The following is a 21,645-nucleotide window of genomic DNA, read 5'->3' on the forward strand; positions in this document are numbered from 1 at the left end:
ATAATTATTGTATGGCCTTGCCTTACAATATAAAGCGCCTTGGGGCAACTGTTTGTTGTGATTTGGCGCTATATAAAAATAAATTGATTGATTGATTGATTGATTGATTAAACAGAGGGAACACCACCCCAGTCTGCCAATCCAGAGGCACTGTCCCCGACCGCCATGTGATGTTACAGAGACGTGTCAACCAAGACAGTCCCATGACATCTAGTGACTTAAGGTAGGCAGAATTCATCCACCCCAGGAGCCTTGCCACCGAGGAGCTTTCTGACCACCTCGGTGACTTCGGCCTGGGTGATGAATGAGTCCGCCTCTGAGTCCCCAGTCTCTGCTTCCTCTTTGGAAGATGTGACGATAGGATTGAATAGATCCTCGAAGTATTCTTTCCACCGCCCGACAACATCCCCAGTCAGGGTAAACAGTTCCCCACCTGCACTGTAAACAGTGTTGGTGGAGAGCTGCTTCCGCTTCTGGAGCTGTCGGATGGTTTGCCAGAAATTCTTCGAGGCCGACCGATAGTCCTCCTCCATGGCCTCCCCAAACTCCTCCCATGCTGGAGTTTTCACCTCTGCGATCGCACAGGCTGCAGCACGCTTGGCCTGCCGGTACCTGTCAGCTGCCTCCAGAGTCCCACCTGCCAACAAAAACAAATAGGACTCATTCTTCAGCTTTATACTATCCCTTACTTCTGGCGTCCACCACCGGGTTCGGGGAGTGCCGCCAAGACAGGCACCAGAGACACTGCAACCACAGCTATGAGCGGCTGCATCGACAATGGAGGTGGAGAACATGGTCCACTCGGACTCCATGTCTCCAACCTCCCCCGGGATCTGGGAGAAGCTCTCCCAGAGGTGGGAGTTGAAGACCTCGCTGACAGATGGTTCTGCCAGTCGTTCCCAGCAGACCCTCATGATACGTTTGGGCCTGCCAGGTCTGACCGGCTTCCTCCCCTCCCAGCCGATCCAACTCACCACCAGGTGGTGATCGGTTGACAGCTCAGCCCCTCTCTTCACCCGAGTGTCTGAGACATGTGGTTGAAGGTCAGATGATACGACTACAAAGATGATCATTGTCCTCCAGCTCAGGGTGACCTGGTGCCACGTGCACTTATGGACACCCTTGTGCTTGAAAATGGTGTTCGTGATGGACAAACTGTGGCTCGCACAGAAGTCCAACAACTGAACACCACTCGGGTTCAGATCGGGGAGGCCATGCTTCCCGATCACCCCCCTCCAGGTCTCACTGTCGTCCCCCAGGAAGAACAATGGAATCCCCAGTTGGAGCACTATCTAGCACCCCTCCCAGGGACTCCAAGAAGGTCGGGTACTCTGCACTGCCGCTCGGCCCGTAGGCCAAGACAACAGTGAGAGACCTGTCCCCGACCCAAAGGCACAGAGATGTGACCCTCTCGTTCACCAAGGTGAACTCCAACACATGGCAACTGAGCTGGGGAGCAATAAGCAAGGCTACCCCAGCTCTCCGCCTCTCCCCGTGGGCAATGCCAGAAAAGTGGAGCATCCAGCCCCTCTCCAGAGCCCATGCTGTGCGTGGAGGTGAGCCCGACTATCTCTAGTCGGTACCTCTCAACCTCCCACACAAGCTCAGGCTCCTTTCCCCCCCAGCGAGGTGACATTCCACATCCTGACAGCCAGAGGCTGTGAGCGTGGACCGAGCTGCTGGGCCACCCACCTTGAACGCCACCCAGTCCTCTCTGCACTCAACCCCCATGGCCCCCTCTGCAGGTGGTGAACCCACAGGAGGGCAGGCCCACGTCGCTCTTTCAAGCTGGGCCTGGCCGGGCCCCATGGGCTAAGGCCCGACCACCAGGCACTCGAGCGTGAGCCCCAACCCCAGGCCTGGCTCCAGGGAGGGGCCCCGGCTACGCCGTATCAGGCGACGTCTCGGTCCTTGTATTCATACTGGTCATGGGAGCTTCTGAACTGCCCTTAGTCTGACCCATCCCCTATGACCTGTTTGCCATGGGAGACCCTGCCAGGGGCACAAAGCCCCTGACAACATAGCTCCTAGGATCATCCGGGTACGCAAACTCCCCCACCACGATAAGGTGGCAGTTCGAGGGGGAGGTTTTATCGCTAGTATTTTATGTTAATGCATGTTTTCTTTTATTCTTTTTTACTTTTTTATGATTTTATTCTTTATTGTGCTTTTTAATCTTTTAATTCATTTTGTTCTGTTTTTTCAAGTTGTGTTGTGTGAAGCGCCTTGAGGCGACCCAGTCATGAATTGACGCCATATAAATTAATAAATTTGAATTTAAAATTTGGTACCTCCATCCAATTTTGGTGGTGTAGGTAAATCCATAACAGAAAAAGAGAGTGAATGAGGCACTTTTGTTTGAGATAATAATGCAAAATGTTCACCAAATGGACTTTTCAATATTAAATTCAAATGTCCACAAAATCCACAATCTGGAGCAGATCAGGATCAAACTTTGTCAGGCGATAGTGAGTGCCAGTCTGCACCTCACTTTCAAATATGAGAGTGATTGGGGCACGTTTGGTTAAGATATAATGTAAAATATACATTAAATGAGGTTTTCAATGTTAAATTTAAATGCCATCAAAATCTGGGTTGATTTTTCCTATATGCAGTAGGGAGAATTTGGTTCTTCCTCCCTGGTGTTTCAGTAAATCAAAGTATCAAAGTAGGACTGGCCATCATGTCTACATGCACCAGGTTAGGCTGGGAGGGGGGTGGTGTGGTGATGGTGTTGGGACATGGGATCTGTGGCTGTCAGTAATTGGTGGGATATGGAAGAGGCTGGGTGACTGAGGGGGAGGAACAGGCAGTGTTGCAGACTGAGGCACTTAAATGCTTCACCTCGGGGAGCTGTGGTGGATGACTGCTGCTCCTGTAAACAATCCACTTGTGCACTTTCCATGCAGATCTGTTTCCTCACTAGAAGACCTCTCAATTCTGAGTCTGTCATTGAAAGGTCAGTGTGACAGATGCTGGCACCCATGCGTCTAAAGGAAACAACAGACAGCAATCTGATTGGGTTGTTTTATGTTCTGCCCAAAACAAGACTAATGAAGTGAATAAATACAGTCTTTACATTCAGATGATGCACTATGTGAACAGTATGACTCAAATGCTCAAAGATCATCAGGATAGGGCCCGTGGTGTTGCTCTTCCTGGATGCATACATAGGCATACACATGCAGCATATTCTTTTCTCCAACACACATGCACCTGAACAAAAAGAACACAATGACCTTAGAGCAGGCACACTCTTAAAATCTCTCTCCCCATTTGTGTGCATGTGTGCAGGCCACTGAGCTGGCTGAGCTTACCTCTAAGATCTCCCAGTTAGAAGACGCCAAGAAGAAAAAGGATGATGAAGCGAAGAGGTGGCGGAAAAGGGTGAGAATTGCTGTGAAAGAGATAAAGGCTTAATCAAACAAGAGCAAGGATGAATGCATCTGCTACTCAGTGTCAGGCCTGAGTAAAAGACATGGTGCAAGGTGTCGACCACAAACTAGTTTGCAGTTTTTCTGAATACAGTTCAGTGAACTTTATGTGTGTCACTTCATCATCCCACACAGGAAGAAAAGCATGTGAAACCACCGTGCTAATTCTGTCTGTCAGAGATAAACTCCCAAACTATAATATGTAGCCCTAAAAACTATATATATATTCTGAATCCTCATGACATGGGGAACAAACTGGTACCATTTTTTAAACTTCTGGGCAACCAATAATTTAATGCTTTGATCTGGTCTCTTTATCTATTTATCTTTTATGGTTACTTGATGTCATCAATTTTTGATCAGGATATGTCATTCAAAGCGCATATTAAACAAATATGTAGGACTGCCTTTTTGCATTTACGCAATATCTCTAAAATCAGAAAGGTCTTGTCTCAGAGTGATGCTGAAAAACTAATTCATGCATTTATTTCCTCTAGGCTGGACTATTGTAATTCATTATTATCAGGTTGTCCTAAAAGTTCCCTAAAAAGCCTTCAGTTAGTTCAAAATGCTGCAGCTAGAGTACTGACGGGGACTGGCAGGAGAGAGCATATCTCACCCGTGTTGGCCTCTCTTCATTGGCTTCCTGTTAATTCTAGAATAGAATTTAAAATTCTTCTTCTTACTTATAAGGTTTTGAATAATCAGGTCCCATCTTATCTTAGGGACCTCGTAGTACCATATTACCCCATTAGAGCGCTTCGCTCTCAGACTGCAGGCTTACTTGTAGTTCCTAGGGTTTGTAAGAATAGAATGGGAGGCAGAGCCTTCAGCTTTCAGGCTCCTCTCCTGTGGAACCAGCTCCCAATTCAGATCAGGGAGACAGATACCCTCTCTACTTTTAAGATTAGGCTTAAAACGTTCCTTTTCGCTAAGGCTTATAGTTAGGGCTGGATCAGGTGACCCTGGACTATCCCTTGGTTATGCTGCTTTAGACGTAGACTGTGGGGGGGTTCCCATGATGCACTGTTTCTTTCTCTTTTTGCTCTGTATGCATCACTCCGCATTTAATCATTAGTGATCGATCTCTGCCCCCCTCCACAGCATGTCTTTTTCCTGGTTCTTTCCCTCAGCCCCAACCAGTCTCAGCAGAAGACTGCCCCTCCCTGAGCCTGGTTCTGCTGGAGGTTTCTTCCTGTTAAAAGGGAGTTTTTCCTTCCCACTGTAGCCAAGTGCTTGCTCACAGGGGGTCGTTTTGACCGTTGGGGTTTTTCATAATTATTGTATGGCCTTGCCTTACAGTGTAAAGCGCCTTGGGGCAACTGTTTGTTGTGATTTGGCGCTATATAAAAAAAAAGTTGATTGATTGAGTTGATCAATAAAGCCTGAGTACAAAAAGTATAAAGCGGTCAATTCTAATTCCACCCCACCCAAACTATGATATGTAGCCTTAAAAACTAGATATATATTCTGAATCCTCATGACATGGGGAACAAACTGGTGCCATTTTTTTTAAATGTTGAACTGAAAATTACCCCCAAAATAGCCTTTTATGTAAGACCATACAGTATTGTACCATGTGGTTTCTCAACTGTTCTCAACTGTTAAGCACCTGACTGTCCTGTACAACCCACTTTGCCTTCCTGCCTGAATACATTCAACCAAAGAAGTTATTTGATTCAACATAACATTTTACTGAATCTGTAAAATATAATTGCCTTTGGTCTACAACCCAGTACAGTTTGAAGATTTGCTGTCTGAAAACTTTGTATTTTCAGTCAAGGCCAAGGGAGAAGATGTCTTTATACCAAGGATTTCACTTATCCCGTCAGACATGCCATTTGAGTTCATGCATCTGCAGTTCCCAGTCAAACCCAGCTTTGCAATGTCCATCAACAAGGCTCAGGGACAGTCTGTTAAGGTGGTTGGACTGAAATTGGCAGAGCCAACATACAACAGCCAGTTGTATGTTGGCTGCTCCAGGGTTGGTAACCCAGAACAGCTGTACATCCACTCGCCAGGAACGACAAGGAACATTGTCTATCAAGAGGCTCTTCAAAACAAATGGTCAGAAAACACCACTACCTCAATTTTAATTAATTGATATTTACATTTACTGTTACCTACCTTTTGTGTGTAATTTTGTTATAAATTTGATTGCAAAACAAAGTCTGCATGAAGGACTTCAAATGTGTTTGTCTTTTAACCAAGTATTTCCACTTAGTTTGGGGAGTCCACCTCTTATAGTTCTGCTGGACAAACTTAGGCCCATTAAATATTACATTTGTAAGACATCAGCATTACAAAAACAAATGTTGGGCAATTGTTTTGATTAAAATGATTGGCATTTGGCTTATGTCTAAAACAAGTTTCCCGGGCAGCGCCGAGTACCCCAGCTAGTAAAACAATAATTTGAAGAGTTCTCTCCCTTATTCCAGCAGAAAGGCAAAGATGATAATAATAATAATATTAATAATAATAATAATAATACTAATAATAATAATAATAATAATAATAATAATAATAATAAGCCGGTGGCCCGGTCCATGCTCACAGCCCCTGGCTGTTGGGACGTGGAATGTCACCTCGCTGGGGGGCAAGGAGCCTGAGCTTGTGCGGGAGGTTGAGAGATACCGACTAGAGATAGTCGGGCTCACCTCCACGCACAGCATGGGCTCTGGTACCCAACTCCTGGAGAGGGGCTGGACGCTTCAGTTTTCTGGCGTTGCCCACGGGGAGAGGCGGAGAGCTGGGGTTGCATTGCTTATTGCTCCCCAGCTCAGTCACCATGTGTTGGAGTTCACGCCGGGGAACGAGAGGGTCGCGTCCCTACGCCTTCGGGTCGGGGACAGGTATCTCACCGTTGTCTCGGCCTACGGGCTGAGCGGCAGTGCAGAGTACCCGACCTTCCTGGAGTCCCTGGGAGGGGTACTAGATAGCGCTCCGACTGGGGACTCCATTGTTCTCCTGGGGGATTTCAATGCCCACGTGGGCAGTGACAGTGAGACCTGGAGGGGGGTGATCGGGAAGCACGGCCTCCCCGATCTGAACCCGAGTGGTGTTCAGTTGTTGGACTTCTGTGCTAGTCACAGTTTGTCCATCACGAACACCATGTTCGAGCACAAGGATGTCCATAAGTGCACGTGGCACCAGGACACCCTGAGCCGGAGGTCGATGATCGACTTTGTAGTCATATCATCTGACCTTTGGCCACGTGTCTCGGACACTCGAGTAAAGAGAGGGGCAGAGCTGTTGACCGATCACCACCTGGTGGTGAGTTAGATCCGCTGGGAGGGGAGGAAGCCGGTCAGACCTGGCAGACCCAAACGTATCGTGAGGGTCTGCTGGGAACGAGTGGCCAAACCCTCTTTCAGGGAGGTCTTCAACTCCCACCTCCGGGCGAGCTTCTCCCAGATCACGGGGGAGGTTGGAGACATGGAGTCCGAGTGGACCATGTTCTCCACCTCCATTGTTGATGCGGCCGCTCGTAGCTGTGGTCGCAAGGTCTCTGGTGCCTGTCGCGGCGACAATCCCCGAACCCGGTGGTGGACACCGGAAGTAAGGGATGCCGTCAAGCTGAAGAAGGAGTCCTACTTATCTTTGTTGGTAGGTGGGACCCCAGAGGCAGCTGACAGGTACCGGCAGGCCAAGCGTGCCGCAGCCCGTGCGGTCCCAGAGACAAAAACCCGGGTCTGGGAGGAGTTCGGGGAGGCTGTGGAGGAGGACTATCGGTCGGCCTCGAAGAGATTCTGGCAAACCGTCCGACGCCTTAGGAGGTGGAAGCAGCTCTCCACCGGCACTGTTTATGGTGCGGGTGGGGAGCTGTTGACCCTGACTGGGGATGTTGTTGGGTGGTGGAAGTAGTACTTCGAGTATCTCCTCAATATTATCATCACGTTTTCCGAAGATGAAGCAGAGACGGGGGACCCAGAGGCGGTCTCATCCATTACCCAGGCAGAAGTCACCGAGGTGGTTAGAAAGCTCCTCCGTGGCAAGGCTCCTGGGGTGGATGAAATCAGTTCTGAGTACCTTAAGTCTCTAGATGTTGTGGGACTGTCTTGGTTGACACGCCTCTGCAGCATCGCGTGGAGATCGGGGACAGTGCCTCTGGATTGGCAGACCGGGGTGGTGGTCCCTCTGTTTAAGAAGGGGGACCGGAGGGTGTGTTCCAACTATAGGGGGATCACACTCCTCAGCCTCCCCGATAAGGTCTATTCCAGAGTACTGGAGAGGAGTCCTGGTCGCAGCACACTGGACCAGCTCTACACACTCCATTGGGTGCTCGAGGGTTCATGGGAGTTCGCCCAACCAGTCCACATGTGTTTTGTGGATCTGGAGAAGGCGTTTGACCATGTCCCTCGGGGCACCCTCTGGGGAGTGCTCGGGGAGTACGGGGTCCGGGGTCCTTTGCTAAGGGCTATCCGGTCCCTGTACGACCGCAGCAGGAGCTTGGTTTGCATTGCCAGTAGTAAGTCAAACCTGTTTCCAGTGCACGTTGGCCTCCGCCAGGGCTGCCCTTTGTCACCGGTTCTGTTCATTATTTTTATGGACAGAATTTCTAGGCGCAGCCAGGGTGTAGAGGGGGTCTGGTTTGGGAACCACAGAATCTCGTCTTTGCTGTTTGCGGACGATGTGGTTCTGTTGGCTTCGTCAAATCAGGACCTTCAGCGTGCACTGGGGCGGTTTGCAGCCAAGTGTGAGGTGTCCGGGATGAAAATCAGCACCTCCAAATCCGAGGCCATGGTTCTCGACCGGAAAAAGGTGCTTTGCCCTCTTCAGGTCAGTGGAGTGTCCTTGCCTCAAGTGGAGGAGTTTAAGTATCTCTGGGTCTTGTTCACGAGTGAGGGATGGATGGAGCGTGAGATCGATAGATGGATCGGTGTAGCATCTGCAGTGATGCGGTCGCTGTATCGGACCATCGTGGTGAAGAGAGAGTTGAGTAGGGGGGCAAAGCTCTCGATTTACCGATCGATCTACGTTCTGATCCTCACCTATGGTCATGAGATTTGGCTCATTACCGAAAGAACGAGATCGCGGGTACAACCGGCCGAGATGAGTTTCCTCCGCAGGGTGGCTGGGCGCTCCCTTAGAGATAGGGTGAGGAGCTCGGTCACTCGGGAGGAGCTGGGAGTCAAGCCGCTGCTCCTCCACGTCGAAAGGAGTCAGTTGAGGTGGCTCGGGCATCTTTTCCGGATGCCCCCTGGACACCTCGCTGGAGAGGTGTTCCGGGCACATCCCATTGGGAGGAGGCCCCGGGGAAGACCAAGGACACGCTGGAAGGATTACATCTCTCGGCTGGCTTGGGAACGCCTTGGGGTTCTCCCGGAGGAGCTGGGGGAGGTGTGTGTGGATCGGGAGGTCTGGGCGGCTTTGCTTGAGCTGCTGCCCCCGCGACCCGACTCCAGATAAAGCGGAAGAAAATGGATGGATGGATGGATAATAATACGTGGCTTGTGTATAGCCACATGTTGAGTTTTGTGTTGGACAAACTATTCAAAGACATTTATTCGGTCTACTTGTGCATAGTTTTGGAGCTGTAGTCATTGTTGCTACGAGCTTTATTACTAATATTAGGCTGAAGCTCACAGAGCTATGTGTAATAAATATTAACATTGCAAGGGAAACCCAGCTCTCCTGTAGCCAGTTAGTGGTGTATAAAAATCCACGACAGCTATATTATCCATCAATGGCCTTAATTATCCATCCACTTTTGTTGTTGTTCACTTTTGTTCATTTTATATATATATATATATATATATATATATATATATATATATATATATATATATAAGCTTGCTGATGATTACACAAAACTTGTATAAACTTTGATTAAAGAATCATAATTTTTAGAATTGAGTATTTGTCCCAGTGAGATATAAGCAATTGAAAATAGAAGAGGAGAATGTGTCAAAGTACTAAAAGAAAGAAAGGAAATAAATCAAATAGCTAATCATGGCAGACATAGATTAGGAGGGATGAAGGTTACATTATCTGGTGAACAAAAATAAGGAAATGAGTTATTACGCCACATTGTTGACATTCTAATAAGCCGTCTATGTGCGGGCTGCATAACTTGTGAGTGGTAAGATGGCCGCCAGTTTGTTTCAGCGGTTTGTACAAAGTGTGTGGGCCAATGAGCTATCTAGTGTTATATTCAGATCAGTGGCTGCCCCATTAACATGGAAGAGAAACCCAAGAGCGAATCACCAATGATCAATAAAACCACATGGAATCATGATACATGAGGGGCTGTGCACCTTCCTCAGCCAGAGGTGCAGCATCAACCTCTCACCCTGCAGCTGCACCAGGTGACCTCCACCCTGAGGAGAATTAACATCAACAAGGCTTCAGGCCCAGATAAGGTGTCGGACCCTGAAGTCGTGTGCGGACCAACTGGCAGAGGTTTTCCTGGACATCTTCAACCTGTCGCTGCAGCTTTCCATGGTCCCTGTCTGCCTGAAGTCCTCCATCATCGTGCCTGTGCCCAAAACAACAACCATCACCTGCCTCAATGACTACCGTCCTGTTGCCCTGACCCCAGTCATCATGAAGTGCTTCGAGCGGATCCTCCTGAAATACATCAAGGACGCTATCCCTGCAGGCCTGGACAGCCTGCAGTTCGCCTACAGGGAGAACCGTTCGACGGAGGACGCTGTCTCGTTAGCACTTCACAAAGCCCTGACTCACCTGCAGTATCCGAACACCTATGTCAGGATGCTGTTTGTGGACTTCAGTTCGGCTTTCTTCCGGACGTGTTGGCCCTGAAGCTCCACAACCTGGGTATGTCACCATCGCTCTGCTACTGGATCAGTGACTTCCTCACCAACAGGCCTCAGGTGGTGAGGATAGGGAAGTCCACCTCTGCACCACTGATCCTCAACACCGGAACGCCACAGGGTTGTGTGCTCAGCCCTGCCCTCTTCACCCTCTTCACCCAGGACTGTTCTGCCATTTACCCTTCAAACATGGTCGTGAAGTTCACGGATGACACCACCGTGGTGGGTCTCATATCTAACAACGATGAGACCCACTACAGAGAGGAGGTCCAGAACATCACACAATGGTGTTCCAGGAATAACCTCATCCTGAACACCAGCAAGACAAAGGAGGTCATCGTGGACTACAGGAGGTCCAAGAAGACTGAGCACACTCCTCTCTGCATACACGGAGAGGCAGTGGAGTGTGTAGACAGCACTAAGTTCCTGGGCATCCGCATCTCCTCTGACCTCACCTGGACTGTGAACACTTCACACCTGGTAAAGAAGGCCCAACAACGGCTCTTCTTCCTCAGGAAGCTGAAGCGGTCTGGACTCTCCTCTCAGGTGTTAGTGAACTTTTACAGAGCCACCATTGAGAGCATCCTGTGTCTCAGTGTGATGGTGTGGTATGGCAGCTGCACATCACAAAACAAAAAGGACTTAGCCAGGGTGGTGAGAACAGCACAGGGGATTGTGGGCTGCCGTGTACCAGATCTGGACTCCGTTTACATTGCCTGAGTCCAGAAGAGGGCCAGACGTATGGCTGCCGATCCCACCCACCCGGGCAATGCACTGTTTGTTCCACTTGCATCAGGGAAGCGGTACAGGAACATCAAAGCCACCATGAAAAGACTCAGGGACAGCTTCTTCCCTAGAGCTGTGAAAGCCATAGTCCCCCTGCAGTGAACCACTGCATCCCACCCCCCCCTACAGAACTGTCAACATGAACCCTCCACCCTTAAACACACACACCTACCCCTGTCACACACAGACTCACACCTCCATGTCTATCACGAACACACACACACACACACACACACACACACACACACACACACACACACACACACACACACACACACACACACACACACACACACACACACATACATCCCTAACAATCAAACTCAATCAAGACTCGCACTAAGCTGATTGATTGATTGATTGATTGAGAGATAATACCTGAAATATATAGTAACCCAGAGGCCAAACTGAAAGGTCAGAAACGTCACCCTTCGCAGTGTTGAGTTTTGCATGAAATGTTATGCTTACTACATCATTACTGTTGACAAGTTGTACATTTTCCACTCAGACTCCATGTGGGGTCAGCTTCAATGCACCCGTGCATTTTGGCACCTTGTTTCACTGGTGTTTCATCTAGGGGTGTGCAATCTGTGATCTCAGTCCAGTGTTGTCCAAAGATAGTGGATTGGATATTGTTTGTTTGTTTTAATCCAGTCTTATCTGAGTTTTCTATTGCACATCTGAGGCATGTTAGATGTTATGTATGTTTTAGGGGAGTAAAATATTTGTTTTGCAGTTTGACTTGTTTTGTTAGGTGGGTAGGTTAGCAAAGTACATCCAGACAAAGGTATATATCAACAGATGGATGTTTTAAGACAGGGAAAATGGTATGACATTGGTCTTGGTATTGGCAGATACTGAAGGTTCCAGTATTATATTGCAGCAGACATGAAAAATGATGGCGTGCCATCCCTAGTTTTATCCACCATATTGGTTTTCCCACGTGCTCATGTTCTTCTGTGGTTTTGATCCATAAATCCTACACTTAATTTGTACATTATTGAACAGCAGTACTCCATAAATCTTGTAGTAGTATCAGTCATTAGGACTGTTATCGAGCTATATGCTCCCTCCTGGGACCAGGGGTTCCTTTGTGATTTGACATCTTCAGCCATTAATTCTGTTCTATTGGTATAGTTTTAGGTATAACCATGCAGCTGTGAGGGAACCTGATCCCACCAGATCTCAGATGTGAAACAGAGCAGGTCCTGATTAGTACATGACAGAGGGACAGATTCAAACCACTAGGAGATGTCAGAATCAGAATCAGAAATGCCTTTATTGTCATTTTAATTTACATTGCAATGAGATTTGAGTGCAACTCCAAAAGGTGCTTTTCCGAGGTGCGAGTAATTGTTAGCCAAATAAAAGATAATGAAATTTAACAGAATAAATTATTTAAATATATGTACAACTAAATAAAATGTGGTCAAAATGTAAAATGTAAAACTATATATATATATATATATATATATATATATATATATATATATATATATATATATATATATATATATATATATATATATATATATAATTATAATTATACATTTATTGTTATTTGCATTAATTATTAAGATCCTATTGTCTTATGTACAATTTGTACATGTTCAATAAAGCCCCCTCAATTAGTCATAAACAATATTTTATTTTCATTTTAATGGCATCTGCAGGAGGGTGTGCGTGTTTACATACATGATACATGGGTTTTTGACCAGAGGTTAGTGTGCATGCTGACGTCTGTCAAATGTCTTGTAAATCACTCCAGAGGTGTTATCATGCTACAAAAACATAGTTTTCAGTTTTAGAACTGTTTATTTGCTGGTAGCTTTTACATAATGTTAGTTTTACCTCGGTCCTAATTGTAATGTTGTCCCTACAAAATACAAAGTCATACTATTTCTCAGATTAAATTTATTCAAAATCACCGTGAAAAACAGGCCTGATCCCAATGAACATTTCTCTCGCACGAGATCCGTAGAGGGCATAGAGGGAGGTCCAGACCCCTGCCCAAACCCACACGAGGTCAGAACCTATGGTGACTTGAATCTCTGTTCTAAGCACTAAAACCAGTTAAATCCAATTCCACTTGTGCATTTAAGCAGCTAACAGACTCATAGTACAAATATATGATCCTTTAAGTAAGGTGATTGCTAAATAATAAAAACAAAATTGTATATCAACCCAGAGATATATCTAACAACTATATATGAGAAAGATGTTATGTTTATGCACAAACGAAACTGAGTTTGCAGCTAGCTAGACCAGCGTGTGACGTCACCACGCTAACATCCACGAAATGTCTTGGAAATCATTTCAGAGGTGGTATCAGGTTCCAAAAACAGCGTTTTCAATTTTAGTGCTTACTTCTCGCTAGCTTTTGCATAATATATGAGAAACATGTTACTATATAAACACATAAACGAAGCGGTTTTGGAGCACCAGAAAGAGACCAACCACTGGCTATGTTTACATGCTGTTAATATTCGGGATAAGGTCAATATTCCGGTTTCTGAATCATTAGGAATAACCTGGTTACATGCTTAAGCAGACAGAGTTACTCCTGTATACATGGTCATTGGATATCCCGATGCGTGTTTATATGACCTGATATTCAGGTTAGAAAAGGAGTAACCCAGGGGTCATATTCGGGTTTTTAAAAATCGGAAATGAGCATATTCAGGTTTTTGCGGGTGTTTACATGGCCGTGTGCAACCGGGTTATTGCTAATATTCCGGTTATGAAAGGTTATGAAAGGTTATGAAAGAGTTATTGGCTGCATATAAACGTAGTCACTGACATCACGGTACCGCTCCACTCTGATTGGCTGTCACCCCCGCCCTTCAAAAAAAAAAAAGAACTCTTAAAATACATCTTTAAAAAGGTCTGTGTCCCAAGAATGTTCCCTGAATTTGAAGACTCTGACAGTAACAGGACTGGATTTATGCTGAGTACAGACAGACGAGCGGACGGACGCAAGGCCTTCGCAATACTGATGGCCATATTTGGTGACCTCTTCAGATGCTTTGTAATAAAGTATAAAGTGAGCTGAATCTTTCATAGTTGCCTCAATATTTAGAGTTTTGACAGTGTTTTCTTTTTGCAATGTATCAACGCTGTGTTCTTTCACTTTCATTATAATGTGTTAATTTTAGTCAAGATCCAATTTTCGATCATTTAATGGTGGGCATCAATGTGTTGGTTCTTCAATGACTGATTTACCTAGAAGCCAGTCACTTGTGTTTTATAAGAACTGAATCATGGTTTTGTTGTGTCATGTTCTTTTTTCTTTTTTCTTTTTTTTTTTTTTGGAGGGGAGGGGCAGGAGTATTTCTGTGGTATATTCTTATTCTTATCTTATCAGATCACTTTGACATAAAAGACTGTTTTTTTTTTTTTATCTGGTAAAAAAGAGTAGCTACAAAGCACAGTGATTGATTTCTTAAACAACAACAAAAAAAATAATAAAATAGTACAATAAAACTTCCAGTGGAGGGAAACTTTCACTTATGAATATTTAATAACATCATTTTAATGAAACTTGTATGTGTTGGCAGGCGATGATGGTTGAGGCTGATTTAGAACGAACCAAAGAGGAACTGAAGACTAAACTTATGGGCGTCCACATCCAGGAAACAGTGCAACCACACATCCATGAGCACGATGAGACAGACGAGAGCAGTGCGGAGGCGAGTGCCGAGCTGACATCTCCAGGTATGGTGCGAGATCGAAGTGAGGAAGAAAGGGTGACAGAGGCCCAGAAGAACCAGAGGCTCCAGAAAAACCTTAAGGTAAGCCTCAAAGGAAACAGTAAGATGCCGTATTTGAGTGATTTGCTGTTCCCTGATTCCTTTTCAGGTCGGTACTTCATGCCGAGCTGCTGAGTAGAAGTCCTGTGGTTGTCCTCAAACTAATGAGACTAAGGCCTGTAGACACAAATGAAGAGAATGCTTTTTTCCCCATATAATACTTCTGTTTTCAATAAAACCTCAGTTCCCCAGCAGAATAATGGAGTCCAAGTCACCAAACCAAAAGTTCTTGTTGTGGCCACTAAATGTTTATCCAACAAAATGCAATTAACACAACCATGAAAGTAAATTTTTTTCTTGAAATATTGAATCGGTGCAATTTTGCGTGGCATGTCAGGGTGTTGTTAGCTTGTGTTTTGCTGTGGGAAAAAAAAGAATTGTGAAGATATTAAAGCCACAGTATGTAGTATTTAGGGGCATTTATCAGCAGGCATGGTAGCTTAGCGGTTAGCACTGTTGCCTCACAGCGAGAAAGTCCCAGGTTTGCATCCATCCTGGTCCTTTCTATGTGGTGTTTGTATGTTCTCCCTGTGTTTGCATGGGTTAGACTTGCAGGTTAGGCGAATTGGTGACTAAATTGGCTGTAGGTGTACAGTCAATTTAATCATCAATTCAACTAACCTGCAAGTGAAAGTGACGGTCTGGCCAGGGTGTACCCCACCTACCATCTAATTACCGTTGGGGTAGGCCCCATCGCCCCTTAGACCCTTAACTGGAAGAAGCAGGTTCAGAAAATGGATGGACAAAACATAGCATTTATAACTATCTGTTCATTAAGCATGAAACACACCAGATATGTTGCATGTTCTGTGTGTGTGCTGTGTGTAGATTTTCATTTCCCCATTGATGTTACATCTTGCACACCTATTGCATGAGGGTAGTATCCCAGACGTGGGTCTCATGTCACTCCTACCCTGCCCCTCTAGAGAAAAGGCAAGACACCTATTTTACATGCATAACATGAGCAGCAAGTGGCAGAAACAGGACAGAGAACAGAGAATAGGACTGATGTGTAGATATCACCCAGGCAATGTTAAATACTTAACACCATTTCCTGGAGTTTCTTTGTCTGGAAAATAAATCACAGACATTACAAATACAAATAACCATTTCAGCTGTTAAAAAAGTCACATGACTGTTATTCAGTTACAAGAAGTCACTTTTATGATATTAATTTTTCTGAAACCTCCCCTACTAAACTCACTAACAGCTCTGTGACCCACAAGATAAAAAGTCATTATGAAAAAGAAAAGCGATGGACGGTCTAAATGTAATTATATATTTTTAAGTTTATATTGTAACACTTTCAACATGATGTGTGCTTTTATGTAGGTGTTGTCAGCTGACTGCCAGTAAGGTCTGCTGCATGTGGTACTTAAAAGAACTGGGAGAAAAAAAAACCTGATTGTGTCCTGTACATTCACTTACAAAAAGCAGTTACTCCACACAAATATATAAAGTGTGGGAGAAAGCTATTATCAAGTTATCTGATGTAGAAACACTGAGCTGACTGCAGCAGTGATGCAACAGAAATGCACCTGAAATGCTCCCTGGTGTAAATACATACACACAGCTTAACTACCACATGCACACAATAGTGTATAATTACATGTAAGAACAAATAAATATAAATGAACCCTTCATATCTACACGGGGGAGGGCTTGGCCATAGAGGCTGCCACACTGCACACCATATCAATACAGTAGCCCAAAAGAGACATACTTAGTCCACCTTTTGCATTATACAATGCAGCCAGAAGACTGGAGAAAAAAAAAAGACAAAGCAGTGATTGCATCCCCAATACAGTATCTACTGGTTTCTCTTGCAGGCTAACAAGTTTGAGAAGTTTCATATTTGGGAAAGACAAGCAAGACAAGGCAAGGGTGCATGAATCCCCATCTCTGAAGAAGCCAAAATGTGAACAGAACTCAAATTGTGACTGTTGATGGCATAATGCAATCTGCAACCTCACCACTAGGTGACATTAAGATCCAACACACTGTAGCTTTAAGGCTTCAAAGGTAACATGTGCAAGCTTGAAATATGTTTTAAATATGATTCAAGAGAGCTCTCTTTTTTGCAGCACAGCAGGGGCAGTATTGCATTCACTCTGCCATACTGTTGTGACAAAAAGGGAGCTGAACCAAAAGGCGAAGCTCTCGATCTATACACTCGATCTTCGTTCATCCTCTCACCTATAGTCATGAGGGTTGGGTCATGACCAAAAGGACTAGATCGTGGGTACAAGCGGCCGAAATGGTCTTCCTCATGAGGGTGGCTGGTGTCTCCCTTAGAGATAGGGTGAGAAGTTTGGTCATCTGTGGGGAGCTCAGAGTAGAGTCGCTGCTCCTTCGCGTTGAAAGGAGCAAGTTGAGGTGGTTCGGGCATCTGGTAAGGATGCCTCCTGGGCACCTCCCTAGGGAGGTGTTCCAGGCATGTCCATCTGGGAGGAGACCCCGGGGAAGACCCGGGACGAGGTGGAGAGATTATATCTACACACTGGCCTGGGAATGCCTCGGGATCCCCCAGTCAGAGGTAGTCAATGTGGCACAGGAAAGAGAAGTCTGGGGTCCCCTGCTGGAGCTGTGGCCCTGCGACCCGGAAAAGTGGTTAAAGATGAGTGAGTGAGTGACAGCCCATTTTACAACTCAGTGGCAAAACTTGGAAAAGGGTATCCTAACTGGCTGTACAACCTCCCCCATCATCTTCGTCATGGGAATGAACCTCGTAATAAAAGCTGCGGAGAAGGAAACTCGGGGTCCAAAAATGGAGTCAGGCATCTGACAACCCCCAATAAGAGGCAAAATGGACAACCTTACCGTGATGACCACAACCCGTTTAAAGGTGAGTGCTAACTGTTCTGGACCACATGGCAATGCAAGCCAGAATGATGCTTACGCCAAAGAAATCCAGAAGTTTGGTGTTCAGGAATGGGAAGTTGACTAAAAGGTTGAAGCTGTATGTGCAAGAGGAAGTGATTCCATCGATAGAGAATCCAATCAAGTGCCTCGAAAAGTGGTTTGATGACTCACTTGCTGCCAGGAACAACATCGTCAGTATGGAAAATCAGATGGAGGAATGGCTGAGGAGGACTGAAAAATCAGGGCTCCCAGGGAAGTTCAAAGCATGGCTTTATCAACACGGAATGTTGCCAAGATTCATGTGGCAGCTGACAGTGTATGAAGTCCCAATGACATGCATTGAAGGAGTGGAGACGAATAAGTACCCCTGAAAGCGACTGAAAATCCCTCCAAGCTGTACTGTGGTAGGCTTCTACATAAGATCAGGGCAGCTCGAACTTCCTCTGTCATCTGTGGTTGAGGAATTCAAAGTTGCAAAGTGCAGAGTCGTAATGACACACAGAGATTCTCAGGATAAACAAGTCAGACATGCAGGCATCACCACAAGATCGGGACATAAGTGGGCAGATGACTCATCTGTTGTGTGAGCTGAAAACATGCTGAAGCTATGCGACACCACTGGAGAGCCATGCATAGGAAGGCAGGTACTTAGAACCTCTTGTTTCCAACAGTAGAGGAAGGCAGGAACCTGTGATAGAAGAGCCATGATTCAAGAGGAGGTATGGAACCTGGAAGGGTGAAGGTCAAGGGCAGTGGAGCTAGCTTCATGGGCCAAATGGGACCTTGCTAAGAGGAAGATCACCTGGGTGGGCCTGTAGAGACTGGAGGCATTCCACATCTCCTTCCTGCTGAGATCAGTTTATGTCACATTCCCAACCCCAACAAACTTCTTCAAGTGGGGCATGAGAGAGGACCCATTGTGCAAGCTTTGTGGGGAGAGGGGCACCATGGCACACATCCTGTCCAGGTGTAAAACTGCACTCACCCAAGGAAGATAGAGGTAGCTCCACAACAAGGCACTCGTGAAACTTGCTAACTCCTTAGAGCAGGAAAGAAAAAAGAAATGCCAACCACTTTGGAAGACAACATCAGTCCAGTTTGTAGGGGAGGGGGAAAAGCCACCAACCACAGCAACAACAAGAATCAGTCTGCTACAAAAAGCCCAATCGTGGGAAATGAAGGCCGACCTAGAAGGAAGGCTGCAGTTCCCCCAGATTGTCCAGACAACCCTAAGGCCAGATGTGGCACTATGGTCTGGAGAGGCAATAAAGATCATCCTCATAGAACTTAGAGAACCATGGGAAGAGGGGTGTGACCAGGCCTTTGAAAGGGGGAGTGCCAAATACCAAGACCTTCTGCATGACTGCAGGGGGGAAGGATGGCAGGCAAGGCTGTTGCTGGTTGAGGTTGGCTGTAGAGAATTCCTTGCTCAGCCAGTGTGGAAAATGCTCAGAGCCATTGGAATGACAGGGAAGGAAAGAAAGACAACAGCTCCCCCATCAGTTGGGGGAGGTGATGTTCTAGTGGTTAAAGCTCTGGGCTTCAGACCAGAGGATCCTCGGTTCAAATCCCAGCCTGACCGGAAAATTACTAAGGGCCCTTAGTGATCCCCTAGTTGCTCCCGGTGTGTAGTGGGCGCCTTGCATGGTAGCAGCCTGCCTGGGGAGGCAGCAGAAAGAGACTCTTGCTGGTTATTGAGCAGGAGAGAGGAATTAAACTGGAAGCCAGTAGGGGAAGATGGGCAGTGACTTGGCCACCAATGCTGACCCAACCTTCGGTAGGCTAAGAGTCAAAACACCCGATGAACGATGGATACGGCCTGATGACATCAACCCCTCCTGGCCAAGGCTACATTCACTTAAAGTGAATGAAGGTGAAAAGCATCTTCAGATGAATTTGTAATCCGTCTTAGCCATTTTTATCGAAATTGAAACTAAAATTTGAGTTTCATGAACAACAACAACAACAAAATGCAATTTACATAAAAATAGGTGCAGATACATCATGCATGTTGTGTTTTCATCAACTTGATTTCAAGGCTTGAAGAAATTGTAACCAACATAAAAAGGATCTCTGCGCCCCATGCTGCTGCACAGGAGCAACGCACACACACACACACACACACACACACACACACACACACACACACACACACACACACACACACACACACACACACACACACACAAATAACAATAACTGTGGACAAATGAACGTTTTCAGACAGGGATTGTGCAGCGTACAGGGATAGAGGGGAGATGGGTGAGATCTCTGAATACTTTTCCAAAGACTCTCAGGTAAAAGGATTTCATTCTCTGTGTGTTTGCATTCTCTTTCAGTTCCTGAGCACTGAGCTGGCTGGAGCTGTAGAAGAGAGCAAGAAGACCCCCAATGACCTGATCCATGCAGAGAATGTGAAGGCGGGCCGTGACAAATACAAAACCCTACGTCAGATTCGTCAAGGCAACACCAAACAGCGTATTGATGAATTTGAGTCAATGTGACGTGTTCTGCATCAGGCCCGCTCAAACTGAAGGCAGGATGAAGATATTTGATGAAAATGCACACACAGATTTTTTTTTTCTTTTTTAAATGTAGATGCACATTAATGCTTATAGTAAACGTGACCAAACAATACTGGAGTAATACATGACCTGAAGTATCTGCACTGACAATTCATCTGAAAAGAAGACAGTCGTGGAAATGACACTGAGGTACCTCAATTTTACAAACACATAACTCAGACAAGTTTGTAAAGACTAACAATGTTGTCCTAGACTGTCATTCATATTACAGGCTTATATAAACTGAATATCTATGAAAAGATTAATAAATATTGATTTATGCAACCAAATGCATTTAAAGTACCATTTTATCCTTCCACAGAAATGTTAAACGCCACATTCTCCTCTCACAGAAATAGCTTGCACAGGATCTTCATCACTGTCTGGATTAGTGTAGCAGTGTGCATCAGCATCTGATGACTGGGAGAGAAGTGTCACCTTTAAACTTCTGAATGAGACAACTGTTATGCAACTGAAAAAAAGGGCAGCAATCCAAAGTAAAACATCTGATTGGAATGAGCTGAGCTTCTGATTCAGATGGAAAAAAAGAGCTATATAAATGCAGTCCATTTAAAACATCCCTGACAATTTTTACCTTAAAACAACATTTTATTATTTGTTTATTTGTTTGTTTGAAATATATATCATTTTTTAGTGAGCTGGCTGGCTGGCTGGCTGGCTGGATGGATGGATGGATGGATGGATGGTATACAGAATAAGACTGTACACTTGTAGATTTTGGCAACAAGATGGAAAAAGATATGTAAAAACACACACACACACAAAATTCACTGAAGCATGTGATGCATGTTCTGATAATGGATTTAAAAATAAAAACAACTAGAGCACCGTGCTCATAGAGTGCAAACCTCCACCAACATTAGCTTCCAATTTTTTTTCAAATTTTTCGGTTTCTGAATTCTCTTTCAGATAATTTTCCCAGAACATTGGTTATCTCTGCTATTCACACTTCGTCACTGCCAAAAAGCAATGGAAGATAGACAAACAGGCATAAAACTGGAACCTCCATCCAATTTTAGAGGTGTAGGTAAATCCATAACAGAAAAATAAGAGTGACTGAGGCACTTTTGATTGAGATATAATGCAAAATGTACACCAAATGGGCTTTTCAATATTAAATTCAAATGGCCACAAAATCCACAATCCGGATCAGATCTGGATCAAACTTTGTTGGGCAATAGTGAGTGCCAGTCTGCACCTCACTTTCAAATATCAGAGTGATTGGGGCATGTTTGGGTTAGATATAATGCAAAATATACATTAAATGGGGGTTTCAGTGTTAAATTAAAATGGCCACAACATCTGAAATCCAGATCAGATCCAGATAACCCTTTGTCAGGTGATAGTGAGTGCCAGTCTGCATGTCACTTTCAAATATGAGAGTAATTGGAGC

General features: G+C 45.4%; 1 protein-coding gene across 2 annotated transcripts in view; it reads left to right on the forward strand.

Moving 5' to 3' along the window:
* LOC117520719 (moesin-like) overlaps positions 1–20,521 on the forward strand; it is a 46,616-nt gene extending 26,095 nt beyond the window's left edge. For both annotated transcript variants that reach the window (XM_034182020.1, XM_034182021.1), the window contains 3 exons: positions 3,295–3,387; positions 14,554–14,787; positions 20,007–20,521. In XM_034182020.1, the coding sequence (XP_034037911.1) occupies positions 3,295–3,387; positions 14,554–14,787; positions 20,007–20,171 (492 nt within the window). In that variant the 3' untranslated portion in view covers positions 20,172–20,521. The remainder of the gene's footprint in view (positions 1–3,294; positions 3,388–14,553; positions 14,788–20,006) is intronic.
* The last annotated feature ends 1,124 nt before the right edge of the window (positions 20,522–21,645 follow it).

This window comes from Thalassophryne amazonica, chromosome 11, assembly GCF_902500255.1.
Source record: "Thalassophryne amazonica chromosome 11, fThaAma1.1, whole genome shotgun sequence".
In the NCBI taxonomy this organism is placed as follows: domain Eukaryota; kingdom Metazoa; phylum Chordata; class Actinopteri; order Batrachoidiformes; family Batrachoididae; genus Thalassophryne; species Thalassophryne amazonica.